This window comes from Aegilops tauschii, chromosome 1 (genome assembly GCF_002575655.3).
Source record: "Aegilops tauschii subsp. strangulata cultivar AL8/78 chromosome 1, Aet v6.0, whole genome shotgun sequence".
NCBI lineage: Eukaryota > Viridiplantae > Streptophyta > Magnoliopsida > Poales > Poaceae > Aegilops > Aegilops tauschii.
The window spans coordinates 298,516,463-298,540,862 of NC_053035.3; the positions used below are offsets into that span (position 1 = coordinate 298,516,463).

General features: G+C 47.3%; 1 protein-coding gene across 1 annotated transcript; it reads left to right on the top strand.

The window, feature by feature from the left end:
• The first annotated feature begins 12,312 nt into the window (after positions 1-12,312).
• On the top strand, positions 12,313-15,717 carry LOC109760668 (patellin-6). The gene is made up of 4 exons (XM_020319476.4): positions 12,313-13,190; positions 13,285-13,409; positions 13,511-13,652; positions 15,239-15,717. Exons 1-4 carry the CDS (start codon positions 12,447-12,449, stop codon positions 15,497-15,499), a joined length of 1,272 nt encoding a protein of 423 aa, XP_020175065.1. The 5' UTR covers positions 12,313-12,446; the 3' UTR covers positions 15,500-15,717.
• Positions 15,718-24,400: the final 8,683 nt, after the last annotated feature.

Genomic DNA, 24,400 nt, shown 5'->3' on the forward strand with positions numbered 1-24,400 from the left:
TCATGTTACTCGATTACCTTTCTTTGTGTTAGAATTGTCATTGTTTTGTTCTTCTTCCTTGCATATGATAAATATTGCTTACCATGATAATTTGTTTACTCATAAGATGCCTATGCATAAGAGGTGAGTTAGACTTAAGTGTTCTTGATACATGCTTTGTGATGCTCTCTTTGTGCTTCAATTCTTATTTTTCATGTGAGCATCTCGAAAATTTCACGCCTATCTTAATGGCTATAAAGAAAGCGCTTTTTCGGAGGAAACCCAATATTTATCCTTTATTTTTTTTCATTTTTCTGTGTCAACATGATTATAGTTGTTGTGTTTGTATCTTTATTTAAATAAAGTGCCAAGTAGAACCTTTAGGATGATGTGAATACTTGTTGATTTGATTCTGTGCAGAAACCAAAACTTTCCCGTCTGGTGACTGAATTTTTTCTCCTTACCTGAGCATGATCAATTCCTTAATTTTTTACACAGTATTACAGTACAAATTATCTGCGTTGTCCTAATTGTTTAGAATTGTAGAGTTGCAAAAGTGAGATAGTAAAATACATATTTACATATTGTTCTATTTTTGGCATATTTTGTTTCGGTTTCGTAGTTAGCTTGTTTTGGAGTTTCTATGGCTTATATTGGGTAATATAAATTATGGAAATTATAGAATATAGTAGACATCAATGGGAAATAATTATGAATCTTGTCTTGATAGTACATGAGTGAATGATTTATTTTTATTATACTACCCCATCTCACGAGTTCCATTAAGTTTTGTGTGAATGAAGTCTTCAAGTTTTGGGAGAGATGGAGATATGAGATGAATAAGGAGCGACAAGACTCTAAGCTTGTGGATGCCTAAGGCACCCCGAGGTAACATCTAAATAAGACTCAAGCATCTAGGCACGGGGATGCCCTAGATGGCATCTCCTCTTTCGTCTTGAAAGTTATTGATATATCTTACTTGGAGCTATATTTTTATTCTTCACGTGATATGTGTTTTGCTTGGAGCGTCATTTGTTTTATTTTGGTTTGTTTGCTTGTTTGCACAATCATTGTTTTTCTGGTCGCACCTATTATGAGAGACACACATTCATCTTATATTTATAGAATGCTCATTCATTCTTCACTTATATCTACTCGAGTTAAGGCAATTGCTCTTGTACTTCACTTATATTTTATTGAGCATGGTGATATGTATTGTAGAAATTATTTGCACTCTCTTACTTCACTTAAGTATTTTTGAGAGTTGAATAGGAGGTGGTAATTTGCATGAGTTATATGGTTGGTCCAAAGATAATAGGTATATAACGGTGGTATACTAAAAACTTGGATGGACTTGTAGATCATTGAATATGACAAGTTTGATTTTTTGCAATAGTTTTGTGATATTGAGGTAATAATATATGAGTATGTTGGTAAATGATTAAAGCTAATTATTAATATTGGTGTTAAGGTTTGTGAATCTTTATGCATGAAATTGGTAGCAGCTGGCATTAGCGAGGAAGTCGGAGTATGATTTATCTTAAATTGACGTCCTCTGTGTGTTTGGATCGGGGTGCGCTATGGTTAACTCCTATCAATCTCCACTAGAGGCATGCGAGTTATGCATTGCTTCGAGGGCTACTAAATTTTTTACAATAAGTATTTGAGTTCTTTATAATTAATGTGAGTTTTTGGTCTATAAGCACTTTCACCTATCCATATTTTGCTAGCCCCTTCGGTACTATGCATCATTGCCCACTCTCAACCCGAGACATGGTGCAAACTTCGCAAGTACATCCAACTCCATGAGATGATACTCTCTCACACATAAGCTCATTATATCTTTCTCAAAACAGCCACCATACCTACCTATAATTGCATTTTCATACCCATTTCGAGATATATTGCCATGCAATTTCCATTGCTACTGTTCATTACATGACTTGAACATTCACTGTCATTATGCTTTGCATGATCATATAGTTCTGACATAATATTTGTGGCAAAGCCATGGTTCATCATTATAATATATGTTACGCAAGATCATTGCACATCCTGATACACTGTCAGAGGCATTTATATACAATCATCATATTGTTTATGTTTCGAGTTGTAAGTAAAATAAAGTGTGATGCATAATTAGAGTGTGCCCCTACGTGTGAGGATATGGATTTGAGGAGACTTGTGGTTTCTCTAAAAAGCGGGTGAGGCAAACCAAAAAAGGAGAAAAAATAGAGAAAAAGAGAGAGGGGATACTCTACTATCCTTTTACCAGACTTGTGCTTCAAAGTAGCAGCATGTATTTCATATAGAGTGTCTTCATGATCTTTATTTTTCTATACTAGTGGGATTTTTAATATTATTAAAATTAGAACTTGATTTGCATATTCCAATGATGAGCTTCCTCAAACTGTTCGAGGTCTTCATGAGCAAAATGGTGTGGACGGTGGTGTCGCCGGTGCGAGAGGGGTGAGGGAGTCCTGGACTAAGGGGTCCTCGGGCGTCCGGCCTGTTAGCCATGGGCCGGACTGATGTGCTGTGAAGATACGAAGACCGAAGACTGCACCCGTGTCCAGATGGGACTCTCCATGGCGTGGAAGGCAAGCTTGGCGACCGGATATGTAGATTCCTTTCTTTGTAACCGACCTGGTCTAACCCTAGATCCTCCCGGTGTCTATATAAACCGGAGGACTTAGTCCGGAAGGAGAGATACTCATTACCTTAGACATACAGGCTAGACTACTAGGGTTTAGCCACTACGATCTCGTGGTAGATCAACTCTTGTAATACTCTTATTCATAAAGATCAATCAAGCAGGAAGTAGGGTATTACCTCCATAGAGAGGGCCCGAACCTGGGTAAACATCGTGTCCCCTGTCTCCTGTTACCACCGACCTTAGACGCACAGTTCGGGACCCCCTATCCGAGATCCGCCGGTTTTGACACCAACATTGGTGCTTTCATTGAGAGTTCCACTGTGTCATCGACGAAAAGGTTCGATGGCCCCTTCAATCATCGATAGTGACGCTGTCCAAGGAGAAACCTTCCTCCCCGGACAGATCTTCGTGTTCGGTGGCTTCGCACTACGGGCCAACTCGCGTGGCTACCTGGAGCAGATCGATAGCCACGCCCCTGGCCATCAGGTCAGATTTGGGAGCTTGAATTACGTTGCGGACATCCATGGAGATTTGACCTTCGCTGGATTCGAGACCGCGGCAACCGCTCCTAGTCACCTTGACGAGCATGACCTAAATCTGTCGTCAGACCGCATCCAAGAGATAGCTCCTGCAACCACTCTGGCCTTAGATCCAGAGCACAGTGCGGCATCCAAGGATGGGAGGCTCGACCCCACCACGGAGGCCACATATTCCCCGACGTTGGAGCCGCACATGGACTTAACCTCACACAATATCTGTGTCACCGGAACTCCGGACTCTTCTCCGGGTATAAGTTCCGAACCATGTGAGTCCGCGGATACCGAGCTTGATCGTTTATTGATCTTCGAGTTCAGTACCGCAGACATCTTCCAGCACTCGCCTTTGGGCGATGTGCTGAACTCATTAAAGAACTTGTCCTTGGCGGGGGACTCACAGCCGAACTATGTACGATTCGAACTAGGGGCTGATGATGGGGAATTTTGCTGCCCACCCGCCACCCACTCCATAGCCACTTTCAAGGACTTAACCGACATGCTTGATTACGGCTCCGAAGACATCATCAGTACGGACGACGATGCCGACGAGGAGCAGGGCCAAAACCCGCCATTCATTGGGCGATGGACGGCCGCTTCTTCCTACGACGTATACATGGTGGATACGCCTAAAGAAACTAACAACGATGACAAAGAGGATCCAGTTGAAGACAAACCTCTTGAGACAAAGCCCAGTCGCCGGCGTCAGCGGTGCCACTCCAAGTCACATCGTACAAAAAACAACAATACCGGCACCGGAGAAAACAATACTCCGGACGATGCCGAAGACAATGAAGACCCTGTTGGAGCAACCTCTAAACAGGATGAACAGGCCATACACGAAGACTCGGAGGACAGTAACTACCTTCCACTCTCCGAGGAAGAGGAAAGCCTCGGCAATGAGGATTTCATCGTGCCCGAGGAACCTCTCGAGCAGGAGCGCTTCAAACGCCGGCTAATAGCAACTGCAAGAAGCCTGAAAAAGAAGCAATTGCAGCTTCAAGCGGACCAAGATCTGCTCAATGATAGATGGACCGAAGTCTTGGCCACCGAAGAATACGGCCTTAGTGGCCCAGCCAAAAGCTACCCGAAGCGTAGATTGCTACCCCAGTTCGATGACGAGGCACGGGAGCCCATACCATCAACGCATAATGCGGCAGGCCGACCACAGCTTGGTCCGGATAAAGCGGCAACTCAAGCCGATTACCAGTCCGCCCCGCCTCGCTGTAAAGGCAAGAATAAAATAGCTTGGGGTTGTACATATGACCTTTGACAGGACTGGGGCAGTAGAGCAGGACACACAGGATCGATCTACGGATCGCGAGGACGTGCCTCGACACACGACGACGGCTACCTATTCGGACGTGACAAACCTAGCCACGCCCGGGCCGAAAACCGCAAATGGACTCCATCGGAGGTACGTCGCAGTGTGGCCCAACATAGAGGTGCCGCACACCCTCTTTGCTTCACAGACGAAGTAATGGAGCATGAATTCCCAGACGGGTTCAAACCCATAAATATCGAATCATATGACGGAACAACGGATCCCGCGGTATGGATCGAGGACTTCCTCCTCCATATCCACATGGCCCGCGGAGATGACCTTCATGCCATCAAATACCTACCACTAAAACTCAAAGGACCAGCTCGGTACTGGTTAAACAGTCTGCCGGAAAATTCTATTGGCAGCTGGGAAGATTTGGAAGATGCTTTCCGCGACAACTTCCAAGGAACATATGTCCGGCCACTGGATGCCGATGACTTAAGTCACATTGTCCAGCAGCCCGGAGAGTCAGCCAGGAAGCTCTGGACTAGGTTCTTAGTTAAAAAGAACCAAATCGTCGACTGTCCGGACGCGGAAGCCCTCGCGGCCTTCTAACACAGCGTCCAGGATGAATGGCTTGCACGCCACCTCGGTCAAGAAGGACCTAAATCCATGACAGCCCTTACCACTCTAATGACCCACTTTTGCGTGGGAGAAGACAGCTGGCTCGCTCGTAGAAGCAACAGCGCCAGCGACTCGGGCACTTCCGAAATTCGAGACGGCAATGGCAAGCCATGACGAAGCAAACACAACAGGCGCAATGATAATGAAAGATCACGCGACACAGCGGTCAACGCCGGATTTAGCAATCCCAAACCCGATCAACGGAAAAAACCATTCAAGGCAAACCGAGACGGACCATCCAACCTAGACAGGATATTGGACCGACCCTGCCAGATTCACGGTCACCCCAATAAACCAGCTAATCATACCAACAGAAGCTGTTGGGTCTTCAAGCAGGCCGGCAAGCTCAACGCCGAACACAAGGGGAGGAGGCCGCCAGACGATAGGGACGACTGAGAGGTTCACCAACCAAATACTGGAGGTCAGGAGCAATTTCCCCCCGAGGATCGACCAATCCCGGAACGGAAATAGCAGTTCGGCTTCCGCCGCCCCCCTCATATACCCGCAAAATTTGTACCGCGCATACATCACTACGCACTCAAGATACCATGGGCATTGGCGGAAGCACAATACAGACAAGCATGCAAGCATTCCCGTAACATTTTTATCTACTTTCTTTTTCTTTCTTTCTTTATTATCTCTTAAAAACAGGTGACGCAAAGGACAAACATCTAAAACTGACTCTATCGGAGTTCGGATCCGTACACTCACCTAAGGGGCTACTTCCGTCAAGGATTCCCCTCGCCGAGGACAGGCGGCGCAGACGTGCGACAGGAGGTCCAAAATAACTTTTTGTAGACCGCACTCTTTATTTCGAGCCTGTAATATGCCTTTTTCCTCCGCCTTCGACCTCGGGCATGTCAAATAGCCGGGGTTGTGGTCTTTATATATATATAAAGTAATCGTTGGCATATCGCTCAGGTCCCAGTAAATATGATCTGCATTAATCATTTCTTTCTTTTTCACAAATTAATTTGGCCCCTATAGCTGTTTTACAGCCATACCTCGGCACAACCTGCCAGGGGCTCGGTATGGGAACAAATGAGTTGCCAACAAAGTCCGAACAGCTTTATAAGCGTACTTCGACGTCGCGAGTTTGGCCTTATATGCATCAACTCTGAATCATGTCTTGGGTCAATGGTTGGGTTGCCCGGCTCCTGTGCTTGCTACCTTACGTTCCGCTCTATCGGCTAGGGTAGTAAAGGGAGAACTACTGTGATTGTGCTTCCGGTTCATCTGGTCAAGCACCTCAGTAGAGAAAGCCGAAAACCGACTGTCATGATGCTGCGAGAGCTGGTCAACCACTCGATGACTTATCGGAATCTGTCGCGATTCCCTCCGTGTCACACGAAGGACCTTTTTTTCAGGTCATACATGTAACGCACCATATTGGAATAAGCCGTACACATACCAGGGGCTATGTCGTAGTCCCCCCTATAAAAATCCTATGGCTAAGTGAAAGTGTTAACGCCCTATAGTCTGATTGCCTGGTTCGCCGCATTATCACCTCCTTCATGGACCAAGACGTTGGATCAAGAGTGGTTAAATGCTTTTCCGAACACCCCCGTACTTCCTACGAGGGGGCTGAAGCCGACGACTGGAAAACTTTCAAATTATATTAAAACGGCCGCACAGGAGGAACATAAGCTTTCGAGCAAAACATAAAAATAGATTAACTATAAAATTATCTTTTACAATTCTCATACACGTCACTCGAATATTATTTCCTTTGAGCATTGACCCTCTATCAAGCGGGCGGCCTCTAGGACGTCTTCAAAATAAAGCTCCGGTGCGTGACGGTCCTTGCCCTTGTGTGGACCCTTCGCCGCAACATCAATGGCCTTCATCTTCCCCCAGAATGTCTTGACACGGGCAAAGGCCATCCGTGCACCCTCAATGCACGCCGACCGCTTCACAGCGTCGATACGTGGCACCACATCAACGAGCCGCTGCACCAAGCCGAAGTAGCTATTCGGAACAGGCTCAGTCGGCCACAACCGGATTATGACGTTCTTCATGGCGACGCCGGATATCCTATGAAGCTCGGCCCATTGGGACATTTGTTCATTCAGCAACAGAGGGCGCTTTGACGCACCAAATTGTGACCAGAAAAGCTTCTCCGTTGCATACCCCTCTCACGCTTGGTAAAACTGCGTCGCATCGGAAGAACTCTTTGGCAAGTTTAAAAACTCGTCCGGAGAACTCCACACTTGGTTAAGCTGAGCATAGTTCGGATCACCAAACTTAGCCTGTAGCAAAAAAGGCTTACCGGCTGCAATCTCCCCAGCTTGCCGGATCTCCTCGCGGGCCGCTCTGGATTCAGACCGCGCTTCTCTCACCTCTCGTAAGGCCTTGTCAAGTTCAGCCGTTTTGGCTTCATTTTCCTTCTCAAGAAGTTCACAGCGGCTAGCAGCATTTTTTAACTCGAGCGCCATCGTGGATATCTTCTCCTCGTCTTGGCGCCGAGCAGCTTGTTTGGCTTTTAACTCAGCCGATGCCTTCTCGGCAACCGCATTACTAAACCGGGCCTGCTCCTTGGCCCGGGCCTGCTCCGCCCGAAGAATTTCAACGGCAGCAGCACCATCTGCAGTCATGCATATTCCAATATATAACCTTCAGCATCATGCTTATATCACAAAAATGTATGTGAAGGGACTGCCCCAAATACATACCTTGCGACTCGTCCAGGCGCATATTGATTAACGCAATGTCATCCCCTGCCACATCAAGCTTCCGCTGCAGCTCGGCACTATCCATAGTCTGGGAAGTAGCCGGGGGGAAGCAGCGTGTGTTTCAGTTGATCAGATTAGTCCTTGAGTATTTCTTCTTGATCCTTCGTTCGCCTCCCATGGGAAGCCAACCCGAGTCTCAGGGGCTACTACCTATACACAGGTGCATCTTTGCAAATAAAATACAATCGAAAACATTACATCACAAACCTCGAAGCCTTTTAGCAGGCTCATGAAGGCTTCATTCAATCCGCTTTTCGCGGACAGAATCTTCTCAACCACCGTACCCATCAAGGTACGCTGCTCCCCCGAGACAGATGCTTGTCGCAGCATATCCCGCAATATATCCGGCGCCGCCGGGTCTCCGGAAACCGCTGTAGGAGCACAACCATCCTTTGAAGGAACCCGTTCACCCGTCTCCAGAATCATCGTTGGCTTAAAACCGGACAGTCCGGGGCCTTCATTATTGGCCCCCGAATCCCGAACAATTGGAGGTCCACCTTCGGGTACTGCCTCCTTCATCCCCTGCACCGCTTGTTGATCAAGAACAACCCTCCGAGATGACACTTCGGAGTCGTCCGCCTTATCGGGCGAGGAGGTCGGGGGAGGCGTCTCGCTTTCCATCATCTCTGGGAGGAGATCCCTCTAAGACGAGGATTGCCCAGAAAAACTCTGTGCCGGACTGTAAAAATACACAGGCACGTTACATATCTCTTCGGTAACAGGAAAGAAGCGGAACGCTATCAAAGTACCCTGGATTCACTTACAGTTTGGTTGAGGGTTTGTCCTCATGACGGAGCTGTTCACTGGCATCGCCTTCCAATCCCGAGCCGCTCGACGGTGGCATCTTGCCTCTCTTAGGGGACCGCCCCTCCCAACCTTTGGAGGCGGCCCTTTTCCTCCTGAATGGAGAAGGGATACTGGCTTCTCTTTCGCCTTCGTCTTCGGGCAAAGAAATGTCGATTTCTCCGGACTCAGTATCTAATTTACCTCCGGCACGAAGGTCACCTCGGGTCTTCCCACTCTCCACCTTGCCCTCCCCTGCCGGCGCCTGGTACGGTGCCGGTGCCAGCATCCTCGTTAACACAGGGACCGCTGAGTCTTCGGGAAGAGGAGCTGGGCACCTAATCCGTTCCGCTTTCTTTATCCAGCCCTGGAAGAAGATGGCTTGCTCAGTGTCTTACCACAGAATATCTGATTATGAGGTGTTCGGCGGACGAGTACTTACCAGGGTGTCTGGATGGTTACAGTCTAGGCCAGTATCTTCGGTGGTGTCCGGCCATTGCTTTCGTCTCCCGAAGAATAATTCCCACATTCCTTCGTGCGTAGTGCCGAAGAAGTGCTGAAGAGTCTGTGGCCCTTCTGGGTTAAACTCCCACAGGCGGAGAGGCCGTCGCTGGCACGGCAGGGTCCGGCGGACTAGCATTACCTGAATAACGTTGACAATATTGATATCCTTTTCAATGAGGCTTCTGATGCGACTTTGCAGAGTCTGCACCTCGTCAACTGATCCCCAATCCAACCCCTTATTAATCCACGATGCAAGCTGAATTGGGGGGCTGGAACGAAACGCAGGCGCGGTTGCCCACTTGGAACTACGGGGCTCGGTGATATAGAACCACTCCTGCTGCCATAAGTCGGAAGATTCTTTGAAAGATCCTTTTAGCCAGACAGCGTTGGTAAGCTTGCTCACTGAGGCGCCACCGCATTCCGCCTGCTCCCCTTCTATCATTCGCGGTTTCACAGTGAAGGTCTTGAGCCACAAGCCGAAGTGTGGAGGAGTTTGGAGGAAGGCTTCGCACGTGAGATAAACGCCGAGATAAGAAGAACAGAGTTCGGGGCGAGATCGTGAAAATCTAACCCGTAATAGAACATGAGCCCCCGGACGAAGAGATTGAGGGCGAACCCTAATCCTTGGAGGAAGTGGGAAACGGACATGACCCTCTCGCCGGATCTAGGGGTAGGGATGACCTGCCCCTCCGCAGGAAGCCGATGGAGGATTTCCACGGTCAAATATCTTGCAGCCCGAAGCTTTGCGGTATCCTCCTCTGTGACACAAGAAGCCACCCACCGGCCTTGACGGCTGGATCCGGACATGACTGAGGCTTACAGAGGGTGAAACCTGGGTGTTGGAACTCGAGATAGTAAGAGTCGAGGAAGAAGCAAGCGTGGAGAGGAAAGGCGGGTCTATGCTCCTTTATAAAGGCCGAGAATATCGAACGCCTCCTCCCGGGCCTTAAAATTTGCCTATTCCCAAGGAGTTGTACCCTAAGGACGGTTGGATTACCCACGTCCGCGTCGATAAAAGAATCCCTTAATAAGGGGACACGATCTCTGCTTGGATAAGACGTGTCAATGACAACCACGTTTCGGAACGTGGGGGCGCAGACGAAAAACGGTTTGAAATTACGACGGGACAGATATGACGCCATCAGCGGATTGGACTCGTGTGAAATTATATTCTCTCTGCGGTTGTGTATGGTGTGTGTGTGTGACAGGTCCGGACACATCGATACGTCCGAAGACTATTTTGGAGTTCGGAAGGAAGGGAACCCGCCTTGCAATGCCGAAGATAAATCTGCGCGCCGGACTCCTCGTCATTGAAGCCAGGTTCAGGGGCTACTGAGGGAGTCCTGGACTAAGGGGTCCTCGGGCGTCCGGCCTGTTAGCCACGGGCCGGACTGATGGGCTGTGAAGATACGAAGACCGAAGACTGCACCCGTGTCCGGATGGGACTCTCCTTGGCGTGGAAGGCAAGCTTGGCGACCGGATATGTAGATTCCTTTCTTTGTAACCGACCTGGTGTAACCCTAGATCCTCCTGGTGTCTATATAAACCGGAGAACTTAGTCCGGAAGGAGAGATACTCATTACCTTATACATACAGGCTAGACTTCTAGGGTTTAGCCACTACGATCTCGTGGTAGATCAACTCTTGTAATACTCTTATTCATCAAGATCAGTCAAGCAGGAAGTAGGGTATTACCTCCATAGAGAGGGCCCGAACCTGGGTAAACATCGTGTCCCCTGTCTCCTGTTACCACCGACCTTAGACGCATAGTTCGGGACCCCCTACCCGAGATCCGCCGGTTTTGACACCGACAAGGAGCAGAGAGGATCATCGAGTAGTGCGATGTGGACGACGCTGGATTCCTACTTAAATAGGCACGACGGTCAGGCGAAGGGACCGGATGTGGGCTTCAATGTGGTGCAGCGACCGAAGTAGGCTTCTCTGTCGCCGCGTACGCATTGAAGTGGCGGCGCCCGCTCATCCGATCACGTCACTCTAACCGACAACAATGGCGGATCGTCAAGTGCGCTTTGGAGCGTCACTAACCGACATGAATATACGGGAAACCTTCACATGAGAGGGGTTTTCGGACGAATGGGTTTCCGTGCGGGACCAAGTTGTAGGACGCGTGTGTGCCAATGGAGCGGACGCCCATAAAGCCTGCCTTCGATTTGCGGGAAAACAAACGTCCAGATCAGTCCGAGGACCGATGGGGTGCCGCGTTGGATGACAAATCGTGTCCGGACCGTCCGTGGACAGTTTAGGGAGCTGCAGTAACTCTATAATTAATGGGATAAAACTCGAGAATGGCGTTTTAGCTCTCGTCCTTAATGGAAGCCAATTTTTTGAAAAATTCAAAATTCAAAAATTTTGGTTTAAAAAAATTTGAATTTTTTTGTACAAGTGAACAAGGATGTGAGGCGTATGTATGTAAAATTTCAAGATGAAACACGTTGAAATACCACTTGTATAAAAAAACAATTTCATGATCTGGGAGGATGAATAGTATCATGTGTTAAAAGGCTCAAGATTTGTCTTTTGCACAATCCTCATTTCGACATATTTCATCTTAAAAAATTTCACGCTTGTGCACTATTTAAAAAAAATCCTCTTCAAATTTTTCACAAATCCATGCCGATTTTTTTAAAGATTCAAATTAAAAAAATTCGGTTTCTAAAAAATCTGAAAAAAGATTGTACAAATAAACAAGGATGCGAGGCGTATGTTTGTAAAATTTCAGATGAAATGCGACATGTACAAAAAAGACAAATTCATGGTTTCGAAGGATGAATAGTATCATGTGTTAAAAAGCATCAGATTTGTCTTTTTTTGCACAACCCTCATTTCGACGTATTTCGTCCTAAAAATTTACACACTTGTGCACTATGTCTTCATCTATCTTTGTATTTTTTTCAGATTTTTTGAATTGTGAAAATATGAATTTTCATGAATTTTAAAATTTGCATTTGGAGGCCTTCATGGAGCTCGGTCTCCAAAAGCAATTTCCGGATAAAACTCCCTCTTTACATGTTAAAGAAACGTCACATCGCAATTCTTTTTAACAAAAGACAAATCTAGCCTACGAACTACACATACAACCTCACACTGTCCGGGTCATACTTTGTGCCGTTTCCCTATTATAAAACCCAGCTGGAGAGTCGAGCGAGTGAGCTCAGAGCAGAACAGCGGACGCCGGCCACACCACGCTCACGCCACCATCATAACACCACTCCCACGCTCCACTCCGACTCCCGTCGCGTTCCATTTCAAAAACGCCACCTTTCGCCCCCTGCATTTCCACCAGAGCCTACATGTCTCCGACCACCGCCGCATCCCCCGCGCCGGCGCCGGCAACCGACGCGCTCCCGAAACCTTCGCCAGGGGCGAAGCGCAGCCTGATGGGATCCCTCATCGACGCCACCGCGCTGCTCCGGGCGGCCTCCTTCAAGGAGGACTCGTACGTGGCCGCGGCGCTCCCGGCCTCGGACCTCCGCGCGCTCGCCGACCTCAGGGCGCTCCTCGCCACCCACCCGGACCAAATCTCCATCTGGGGCGTGCCGCTCAACCCGCCTAGCGACGCCCCCGCCGACGAACGCACCGACGTGGTGCTCCTCAAGTTCCTCCGCGCCAGGGACTTCCGCGTCCGCGACGCGCACGCCATGCTGCTCCGCTGCGCCGCCTGGCGGGCCGAGTTCCGCGCCGACGCCGTGCTGGACGAGGACCTCGGGTTCAAGGACCTGGAGGGCATCGTCGCCTACATGCACGGCTGGGACCGCGAGGGCCACCCCGTCTGCTACAACGCCTACGGCGTGTTCAAGGACCGGGACATGTACGACCGTGTGTTCGGCGACGGCGACCGCCTCAGCCGGTTCCTCCGGTGGCGCGTCCAGATCATGGAGCGCGGCGTGCGCTCGCTCCAGCTCCGCCCCGGCGGCGTCAACGCCATCATACAGGTCACCGACCTCAAGGACATGCCGAAGCGAGAGCTCCGCGCCGCGTCCAACCAGATACTCTCCCTCTTCCAGGACAACTACCCCGAGATGGTCGCCCGCAAGGTACCCTTCTTTTCCCTACTGCCTTAGTTCGTGTGGTTTAAGACTCGCATTTCGTCGAACACCTGCCATTTACCTCACACCGTCGCCCGAGCAGGTGTTCGTGAACGTGCCGTGGTACTTCTCCGTGCTGTTCTCGATGATCTCGCCCTTCCTCACGGAGCGCACCAAGAGCAAGTTCGTCATCGCGCGTGAGGGCAACGTCGCGGAGACGCTCTTCAAGTAAGGACGCAGCTCCAATCGATGAACTAAAGTTTTGCTTTTCCTCGTCGTCGCTCCGTCCCGAGAATGCTGACACGGCGGTTGCTCGTTTCCGTTGACAGGTTCATCCGGCCGGAGCTGGTGCCGGTGCAGTACGGCGGGCTGAGCCGCTCAAGCGAGCTGGAGAACGGGCCGCCCAAGCCGGCGTCCGAGTTCACCATCAAGGGCGGCGAGAAGGTCTTCCTAGAGATCGACGGCATTGAGGTACATCCCGTTATCCTACACGACAACGCCATGCCCCCTCTCGAAGCTCTCTGCGTCGCACAGGAGTAATTTTACGTCGCCCTACGCATACTACTAGGGTACAAATCAGCTGAAATAATAACGCACAAAAAAAGTCCTTTACAAGTGCACTATCCGTCACCTCCTCGTGCCTGTCTCCATCCGGGTTCCCGAAATCGTCTTGTGCCTAAACAATTGCGGCCGGTGTGTTCGTTACCGGGCAAGAGCACAAACGCAAGGCTTTGTTTCTTTGCTTTCGCCGTGTCCCAGGCATTTGGCTCCTAGCGCTTTGGTTCCAGCTCCTCCTCCTGGTTTTTACCTTTTCACCTCAACTGCGATCGAGAGGAGGATAGGCCATGCGTACCTACCACGGTAGGAGTAGCAAGCATCTTTCGACGAGATAGGATCCGTGGATGGATGGCAGTGCCGCATGTGGGGCGAGCGAGGCCACCCTTTCACCAATTTTGAAAAATCTCCGGCGTGGAACACTGCGAAAAGCCTTCTTGCCATGCCACCAGTGGACACTGCGTCAAGCACCACCGCAGTGGCCGATGCCGCTGCCGCTGCGACGCTGCGAGACAGGGCTGACACGGGCATGGCATGGGACGGGGCCGGTTTCCTGGGTTTCCTTGGGTTCAGACGGCTCGCTGGCTCACGCGCCTGGAAAAGCTGGGTCTAGCTAGCTGTAACGCCGGTCACACTGCGCACGCACGTCCACCGCTTCACGAGACAGCTCACTCCCGTGAAGAGTAACGTAAAATAAAATATTAATTAAAGAAGAGAACGGTGGCATGGCATGTGAGTTTCTCGGCCAGGTTTGAATGGAGTTGGCTCGTTCCGTTTCCGTTTCTTCTCGGCACCGCAACGCCTCTGCCGCGGCTTGTCCTTGTTCTCCTCGTACACGACGCACCAGACGCCGTGCTGATGTGAGAGTTTTACGGGATAAAGTAGTGGCGACGACAGCGGCCGTGCGCTCTTTTCCTAGCTTTGCTTTTGTTTACGGCTCACGCCACGGCCCGGCTCTCCACGCGCTGTCACCACTCGGCAGCTCGTCGCTGCTGGCAGCGGCGGGCGACGTGGTGAAAGCGAAAAGAGTGCGCGCTCGGTGTTTTGCTCAAGTACAGTAGTACTACTCCAAGTACGCATTAGCAGGGACTGTCAAAAAAGATTAGGGTAAATTTGGTGGTAAAGCCTCCGCTAATCTTTGCGGATAGTAGTACAAAGCTTCTACGTTCCCCTAATCGGAGGCGTAAAACGTCGTGGCGGAAAAGGGTGGTTCGTTTTTGTTCGCTAGTGGCTAGGCTAGTGATGTCAGTGGTCAATTCTTTTCTTTCTTTTCCGGCAACAGTCGATTCTTCTCTTTAACCGCTGTAAAGAAATGGACACTGTTTTGGATTGTACGTCCAATGCTCACGTGAGCACGTGGTAGGGCCCGTGATAAGAAATTTGCTGCTGCTTCCTGAAGAACACAGGCGCGAAAAAGATAATTACTTGTATAGTGGTAAAGTAGTAATTGTACTCGTACATTTGCATGGTCATTTGAATACCGATGTGTTTTTGATTTGCAGGCCGGTGCAACAATAACGTGGGACCTGGTCGTCGGCGGCTGGGAGCTAGAGTACGGGGCGGAGTACGTGCCGGCGGCGGAGGGAGGCTACACGCTGTGCGTCGAGAGGACCAGGAAGGTCCCGGCCGCCGCCGACGAGCCCGTGCACAACGCCTTCACGGCCAAGGAGCCCGGCAAGATGGTGCTCTCCATCGACAACTCCGGCTCACGGAAGCGGAAGGTCGCCGCCTACCGCTACTTCGTGCGCAAGCCGTCGGCGTAGGCTCACCCTGCTGCTCGACTACTGTGGCCGGCGGCTTGCCGGCCGGCTGGTGCTTTGCTTTGCTCGTCTCGGAGAGGAGATTAATTTAGGTCTATTTAATTAGTGCTATAATATGATATGCATGTATTATGCCATATGTAGAATATATTGTATGAGCCGTGGGATCCTACTTGTCATCATCGTTATATAAGCTAATGAGTTAAGTTTTTTTGGGGGAAGTTTACCCTTGTCTGTTCGTATTTACAGATTGCCAATGCTTTGGATTCCTAAATTTTATACGTTTTCTTCTGAGTAGGATTTCAAGTTGGATTTTTTCCTTAACCACCTTCTAGGCCCTGTTTGGGTGTCACGCGGGCAAACCACAGAAATTCTAGAGACAGAAATGAAAACAGGAGGTAGGACCACAATTCCTTTGTTCCAAATGGCACCCAAAATATCAGACACTCCACGGACATCATATGTTGCCCGTACTTTGATTTGCCATAGGGATTAGCCGATTAGGCCTCCTCGATCGCAGGGTTTCCACAATGCACGAACATGAAAAATATAGGATGACTTGGGTTTAGTCACTTGGTGGTCTTTTTCCGCTTTCTTTTTAGGATTTCTCTTGGGCGTGTTGTGATGTTGCTTCAGCAAACTATTTTCTTTTCTTTTTTGTGGGAAAACTATTTTATTTTCGGTGCAACACTTGACTTGGTTACCCGTAAAAAAAAAGACTTGGTTGTTAGGACATGTTGATTGCTTTATATATATAAAACGAGAGGCGAAAGCTTGTTTCAAGACATAAATACATTATGCTACTATTGTGTTCTTTTGAATTCTATAGGATTATGTGCGCGCTGAAGTTTGTTTTACACCATGAAAAAACAAAAGGATTGTTACTAAGAGATTTGAGTGAATGGAATTTTCTTCTGAAACATAATGCAAAAGAATGCTAAGAAAATTTATATATGATTCAGTCCTACAAGTCAAACAACTTACATACGATTATTCTTTTCTAAAGATTCTATGGCTCCAACATTTATATGAAAATCCTTTGACTTGGTAAATTCCATTGATTTTACAGATTCGGGATAACCAAGATGCATTTAGGAGTGTCATGTCATCTTGAATACTAGTATATGGTTGTTGATTCTAAGAGGTTAGAGTGGTTGAAAATTATCCTACGGAATCTAGTGCAAATAAATCCCTACGGATTTTTCTGGTTTGTAATTCTTCAAATCAAATAACCCATGAAAGGATTTTTTTTCTTATAAATACTATAATCCTCCAAAATTACGTTAGAGGCCTTCAAATCAAAGAGGATAATGTCTCTTTGATTAAAAACCCAAAATATTAAGTGTATACTATCAAGAGTTTCACTATGTGTCAATTTGTCTTGTATTACTTGTAGATATCCTTTCTCAAAAACAGAAGAAAAAAAAAGATCATAGATATCCATCCTAAATGGCCTCCGCCTCCCCTCCCGATCCAGATCTCTCTCTTTCTCTCCGCCTCCGCCTCCCCTCCCCTCTGCCTCCCCTCCCGCCACCGCCGGATCCCGGCTGGGCAAAGCCCGTGAGGGGGGATGATGGCGGTGGCGGAGCGTCCCTTCGTCGCGACTTGGAGGCGTGGCTGTGACGGTTGATCTTGAGCGGGCGCCTCGGGATGTCGTATGTGTGGCCATGGCACCGGTCACACAGTGATGTGACCTCCTCTACCTTTGGATGTCTTCATCGTCGCCCAAAGGGATTTGATTGGTGGGTGTTGCCTCGCGGTGGCTTCCCAGCGGCGGATCAAGTGGAGGAGGAGATTGTGGCCTAGCTGCTGAAGTGGGTGAGGTCCGAAGATGTGTCTCGGTCATGTCTACATAGTTCTCGAACCCGTAGGGTCCGCACGCTTAACGTTCGATGGCGATTCGTATTATGGGTTTATATGATTTGATGTACTGAAGGTTTTTCGGAGTCCCGGATGAGATCACGGACGTGACGAAGAGTCTCGGAATGGTCGAGACATAAAGATTCATATATTGGAAGGTTACATTCGGACACCGGAATGGTTCGGGTCGTTTCGGATAAGTTTCAGAGTACCGGGGGTTACCGGAACCCCACCCCCCGGAAGTTATTGGGCCTCATGGGCCTAGTGGTGGAAGAGAGGAGGCAGGCCAAGGTGTGGCGCGCGCCCCCCTAGCCCAAACTGAATTGGACTAGGGCTAGGGGGGCCGGCCCCCCTTTCCTTCTCTTCTCCCTCTCCTTCCTCCCTTCTCCTTGTGGAAGTAGGAAAGGGGGGGCGAATCCTACTTGGAGTAGGACTCCCCCCCTTGGGCGCGCCTCCTCCTGGCCTGCCTGCCCCTCCCTCCTTTATATATGTGGGGAGGGGGCACCCAAAGGCACAACAGACAATCTCTTAGCCGTGTGCGGTGCCCCCTCCACAGTTTTACACCTCGGTCATATCGTCGTAGTGCTTAGGCGAAGCCCTGCGCCGATAACTTCATCATCACCGTCACCAGGCCGTCGTGCTGGACGAAACTCTCCCTCGGCCTCAGCTGGATCAAGAGTTCGAGGGACGTCACCGAGCTGAATGTGTGCAGATCGCGGAGGTGCCGTGTGTTCGGTACTTGATCGGTTGGATCGCGAAGACGTTCGACTACATCAACCGTGTTACTAAACGCTTCCGCTTTCGGTCTAGAGGGTACGTGGACACACTCTCCCCGCTCATTGCTATGCTTCTCCTAGATAGATCTTGCGTGACCGTAGACATTTTTTTTTGAAATACTACGTTCTCCAACAGGACTCGTGCAGGAGGACGACGCTCTCTGCCGTCGTGGGGGCATCTATGACAGAGAGGCCTGGCAAGGTCGATGCGTCAGTATCTGGTCTGAGGATGGACCGGTGGATGAAGGAGATGACGGCCCTTGCAGCGTGCACATGTGGTGCCCAATGAAAGTGCGCCGGACAGGTGTGTAACCCAGTCCAGGTATTGTGGCTTGGATGGAGCATCCAACATTAGATGTTAGGTGTTGGTGCGATGTCTGTTTGGTATTAGGCTCGAACATTCGACACCCCTTCATCACGGAGAAAGAAGTACGACAGGTGTTGCCAAGATTGTGGCTTTAGACTTACTGATGTATTACCTTATAAGGGCTTTGTGAATAATTAATAAAATGGCTGCATGCATCGCCCAGATGCAGAGGCCGGGGATACATCCTCCTTTTCAAAAAAAGATATCCATCCTAAATCATTACATTATAATAGTTTATAGAAAAATGTCTATTTTGACAAATCTCTTGGAAAAATGTATATTTTTCTACACTGCAATCAAACATAATTTCAATTGTCATGATCCTAAGTGGCACGACACTATGGTACTATGGTTATATATTTTTCGGTTATTTTGAAAGTTTAGTCAGATCATCGAGGCCCTTACCTGTGTGGGTGCGTGTTTATACACATCTATGTTTTTTTAGGAAAGTTTATCCGCTGTTAAATCCCAGGGCTCAACCCTAGACAGCAGGTGGAAACTATCAAGCTGGAGTACCGGAGGGGCAGATGAAATTTTGGTCGGGGCGGTGAAATGCATTGAGATCAAAATCGGCGGCTACCGAATGGGAGGGTGTTTGGTGGAGATAGGATTCTCAATGAATGGGGCACGACCGATTTAATTTTCCAAGAGCTAAAGCTATGGGCTACAACAGAAGCTAAAGGAGTTCAACAATTTATTGAGTAATCGCGTTAGGATCAGGAGTTGGAGTATGGTGGGGCTTAGGCACAGGCTTGTTGCGTCCTTCGCTTTGTAATCTCTTGTAAATATTCTCTGCCTTCTATAAAGCTAAGGTACGCCATTGCGTCCTTTCAGTTAATACAATTATAGCATGAACAACAGACAATTATCATGAACAAGGAAATACAATAATAACCATTTTATTATTGCCTCTAGGGCATATTTCCAACAAAAATAATATGGTTGTGTTAGTAACATAGGGTAGTATTATAGTAGTACAGGACAATTCTGTATAGGGTCTAGTTGAGTTTGTATGTGGTAGTAGAAGTTGATCTTCAAATGATCCGTTTTGCTCATTTTACTCATTGTGTCATTGTGTGTTGTTTGGTAGTTGGGCTATAAAGCAGACATAGGCCTACAGTACTATAGCAGAAACGGAAATTTCATATTCACGGAAACGGAAATTACGTTTTCACGTCTGTTCTGTTTTTGTATAAAATATTTCATTTTCGTTTTCATATTTTCTCTCCTTTTTCACTTTTGCTCGGGAAAAGCAGAAACTTTCCGCTCCATTTTCATATATATCCCCAGCCCACCAGGGTTCAAGTCCTGGTGCTCGCATTTATTGCCGGATTTGTCTCGGGATTTTCGGTGATGTGCCTTAATGGGAGGAAATGTTCGCGTCGATAATAACACGCCTTTAGTGACTTCGTCAATATCAAGATGATATGCCGACTCAGTCTCTCAAAGATGATCACGGGAATAGGATGTGTGTATGTTCATACGAATGAGTGTATGCGTGTAAATATGAACATTTGTGTTCAAAGATATGGTGTACTACTTGATGTAAGACGAGAACCGCTCTGGCTTTGGTTACTTTGCGCGCGCTCTCAATCCGCACATCAAATATATTCAGGTGGGGGAAACTCCCCCCTCCCCCCCCCCCCCCCCCCCCCCCCCCCGCGGCGCGCGTGAACATTCAAAAAAAATAAGCATAGGAAGCCGTCACCCAGTACAGTGCCTTGACACTGCATGCGTACATACAACATACGTTACTGACAGAATATTAGACCAAGACAGGCAACAGTAGCTCAGCGTAAGCTTTTGTATGTGTACACTGCAATGGCCTTGAATCTTTGATTACTTTCTGCCGCAAAGTTAGGACTTAGATTAGCCTAAAGAGGGCCCTTGATGGCGTGGTCCAAAAGGACTCTTGCCTCACATAGCTACTAGCTGGTCCTACTACGAACACAGCTTGTCAGGTGTGCTTGGCTTGCAGCCACACCTTTGTCGCTGGTCAAGGCTTGCAGCCACTTTATCCTTTTCCGGTCTGGGGAACACTGCTAATGCTACTACAAATAAAGTTGCCTCCTCTTGTTGGTGTTAACTGTGACCCTTGCTTTGCTCTTGGACGTGGTAGAATGTAGGTGAAAAACGTGAGGGGTTTTGCTACTTTGCTTGGGATCATGCTCATCCGTTGTCTTGAGTGGAAATAGGGAGTGCCATGCTTTAGAGTTTGGGGTTTCTTGGGTGGAGTTCCCTCTGATTTGGAAGTTGCACACAATGCAAATGCTTTAGGCTAGCCATAGTGGGGTAACATAACTAGTATCATATACTTGGGACTTACAAACATGCTTACGTGACAGAAAATTAAAAAAGAGAGAGGGTCATAGTAACATAGGTAGATACCGTAACATAATAAATGTTATGCTACTATGTGTCATGCATGACAATAAATGAGACCACCTATGATACTACTTTATGATACTATGCACTATGGATGTAGTATCATACACTAGTATCATATGCATGATACTAGTATATGTGACTCCCCACTATGACCAGCCTTAGGCTACTCACGGTGTCATATACTCCCTCCGCTTTATCTTTACTCGGCTTATACCATTTGTTTGAAGTCAAACTTCACAAAGTTCGACCAAATTTATATTAAAAAATATCAACATCTACAATACCAAAGCTATACAGTATAAAAAATAACTTCATGATGCATTTAATGATATTGATGTTGCATTTTGAGTAAATAAAAATGTTTTTTATCAAAAGAAAATGTAATGGTATTGATTTTGTATTGTCAATATTGGTGTTCTATTTACAAAGTTGGTCAATGTTTATGAAGTCTGACTTCTGACAAATTTTATATGCAGACTAAAAAGAAATAAAAAGAATATTAGTAATAGTATTATGCATATGATGTTTGTGTATAATACTATTTTTTATAGTGAACAATATCATATGATAGTATTTTAGATTTTCTTATTGTCACACATGACACAATGTAGTATCTATACCTACTAATAAAGGGAATAAGTAATTTTGGTCCGTCATGCTATTTTGCAGAAAACTCCATGATGTTTTTGGTAATCAACCCACAGTCCAGTTTTAAGTTGAATTTTTGTTTATCAGAAAACCCCCTGATGTTTCTAGTAATCAACTTGTAGGTCAGTTTTAAGTCAAATTTTCACTTTTATAGAAAACCCCCTGATGTTTTTGGTAATCAACCCTTAGGCCAGTTTTTAGTCAAATTTTCATTTTTGCAGGAAACTTCTTGATATTTGGGTAACCTGGAGTACATACCGAATACTTTTACAAAATATCCATATCTTTTATACCCTAACTCCAATAACATGTTATATGTCGAATTTGATTATAAAAATGCGTAGAATCTGAATATAATGTTATTTTACGTGTTAACTAAAAAATACTATTTAGGGTCGCATTATCTATCTTTCTTTCATATCGGTGTTGATCCGGATTGTAAATGAACACCTTAGCAAAACCAGGATTGGAGACAAGAGAAACCATCTATAACCACGCATGCAAGCCTCGGCAGAACCTCACTGAAAAATCAGATTTCTCATCTTAGGCCGAGGGAGAGACGCCTTAGGATCCAGGAAGGCGAGACGGCGACGCCTCACTGAAGATGGAATAAGGTTCTCCCCATCTAGCCCCCATTCCGGTGGTGCGTCTAGCACAGTCGGTGGCCGTGTGGAGACTCTTTTCAGTGGATCTATCTTTGGTGATTTACTCGGATCCGTTCGTGGTTCGTTTACGTTCGTTTGTCTTTAGGTTGGATCCTTCCGATCTACGCTATTCTCCATTGGCGTCGGTTGCTGTTCTAGTGCGTTGGTCCTATGGGACCTTAGCACGATGACTTTCCGACCGTTTACTACAACAAATATTGTCCAGCTCAGATGAGGGAGGGATGATGATGTCGGCGTGCTTTCTGATGTTCGTTGTACTGTCATGATTGGAGATAAAAATATCGGGATTTTTTTTAAAGCTGGCCGTGTGTTGTACGTGAATGATATGTTTGCCCTTGAGAAATGACGAGACAATGCACATATGTATTCGCCCCCATGCTGCTTAGACATCACAGTATGGAAATATCTTAAACAAGGGTTAATCTATACACGTGGTTGTTTTGATAATCATGAACTCTGAGAAAGCGGCCAAAATGGATTATTACCGTGACAGCTCGCAGGCATGCACGCATGCACATGGGATCGAATGATACCACCAGCTAGCTAATTAAAGTAGAATGATGCACACTCATGACATGTTTTGCATCATTGCAAAGTCCGCGATGTCCAATGGTTGATTGGCTACATCAAAGTTGGCGAAAATATAGCCTTGATCTATGTACTGTATATGATCTTTCAAGCTATAGTTTGGCGCAGGTTGGAGTGGGCGTGGGCCATTGACAGCCCAAAATCTTGCTTAATTTTCTGTGCAACAACTGAAAGCATTTCGATGCTTTTGCTTCAAAAGATGCGTCCACTCAGTCCATTTCCATTACTTGCGAGTACGGCCGTGAAGCCATGATGCCAGTGAATCAGCGGGTTCTCTTCAAAATTTGTGATGAAGATACTATTGTGTACTTTTTTAAGTTCAATATTTATCTAGAATCATCCTTAACTCTGTTTTTATTACAAATTTTTTATTTTACTTCAAACACGATAATTCAAAAACTGATAATGCCCTGAAATGTGTAGAATCAAAACCGTAGTGGCCAACTAAAAAAATAAAAATAGAACTAGAACAATACCCGTGAGTTGAACGGCATATAAATATTCTAGTACGTTAGCTTGTGATTTACGTGTCAATAATAATACGATTGTGTAAATAAATGTTCATCAAATTCTAACCATGAATTACCTTATATTTTAATTAGAAGTTTGGTAAGTAAATTAAATTAAAATTGATTTAGAAAATAAGCAAATTAAGGTGATCGATTATTATATACATGAAAGGTTGGACGAAGGAGTGGTGAAAAGAAAGGTGAATTAAGAATTTTACGTTCTTTCTAAGTAGAAGAGATTAACGTGAAATGCTTGAGAACTTTCATGATCCAAGGCCACGAGAAGGAGAATATCATGTATACAAATTCTAGCAATGGACGCGTGCGTGTGACAGCGTGAGTAGGCCATGCCCGTGAGATCAGTTAAGCAGAGGCCAAGAAGGTGGTGATCAGCGGTCAGGGATCACGAGCGGCTTTTCCAATTATTAATTGCACACCTTAGAGAGAAAAACATCACTCCGAAATTGGTGCTGATTTCGTTCCCTTTTCTTCTTCTTTCCTCCGAAATTGGCGATGATGCTTTTCTGGGCAAGGCAATGTGATACTCTCTGAGTGAGGCCATCTTCACCGCGCGACCCCAAACGGACGTCCGTTTTGTCTGGATTTTGTTCCTTTGGGGCGCCGATGGGTTCGCCCGTGTCCGTCTCTGTCCGTTGGATCCTGCGTGCGCCCACCGCGCGGCCGCACCCCAAATTACGTCCGCGTTGGACATGATTTAAAAAAACAGAAAAACATAAATAAAATGACTTAAAAAAGTAAATAAGCGCAATTTAATAAACTTAAAACTTAGTTAGGGGTCACGGCCACAAAACGGCCCAGTTTCACATCGAACATGACATAATTAATAAACATAAAAAGGAAAATAAAAAAACGGCCGTCGCCAGCGCGCTCCTGCCCGTGCCCGTCGATGCCGTCGCCGTCGCCGTCTTCAGTGGCCGTCGGCGTTGTCGTCGTCGCTGACGAGGTCCACGTAGGCCGGCGGCGTCCAGAGGTGGGCCGGCGGTGCGTGGTAGACGGGGGCGGGCTGGACGGCGGGAGGTGCCTGCACGACCTCCTCCCGTGGCGACGCCTCCCGCTCCGGTGACCGCGGCGGAGTGGCGCAC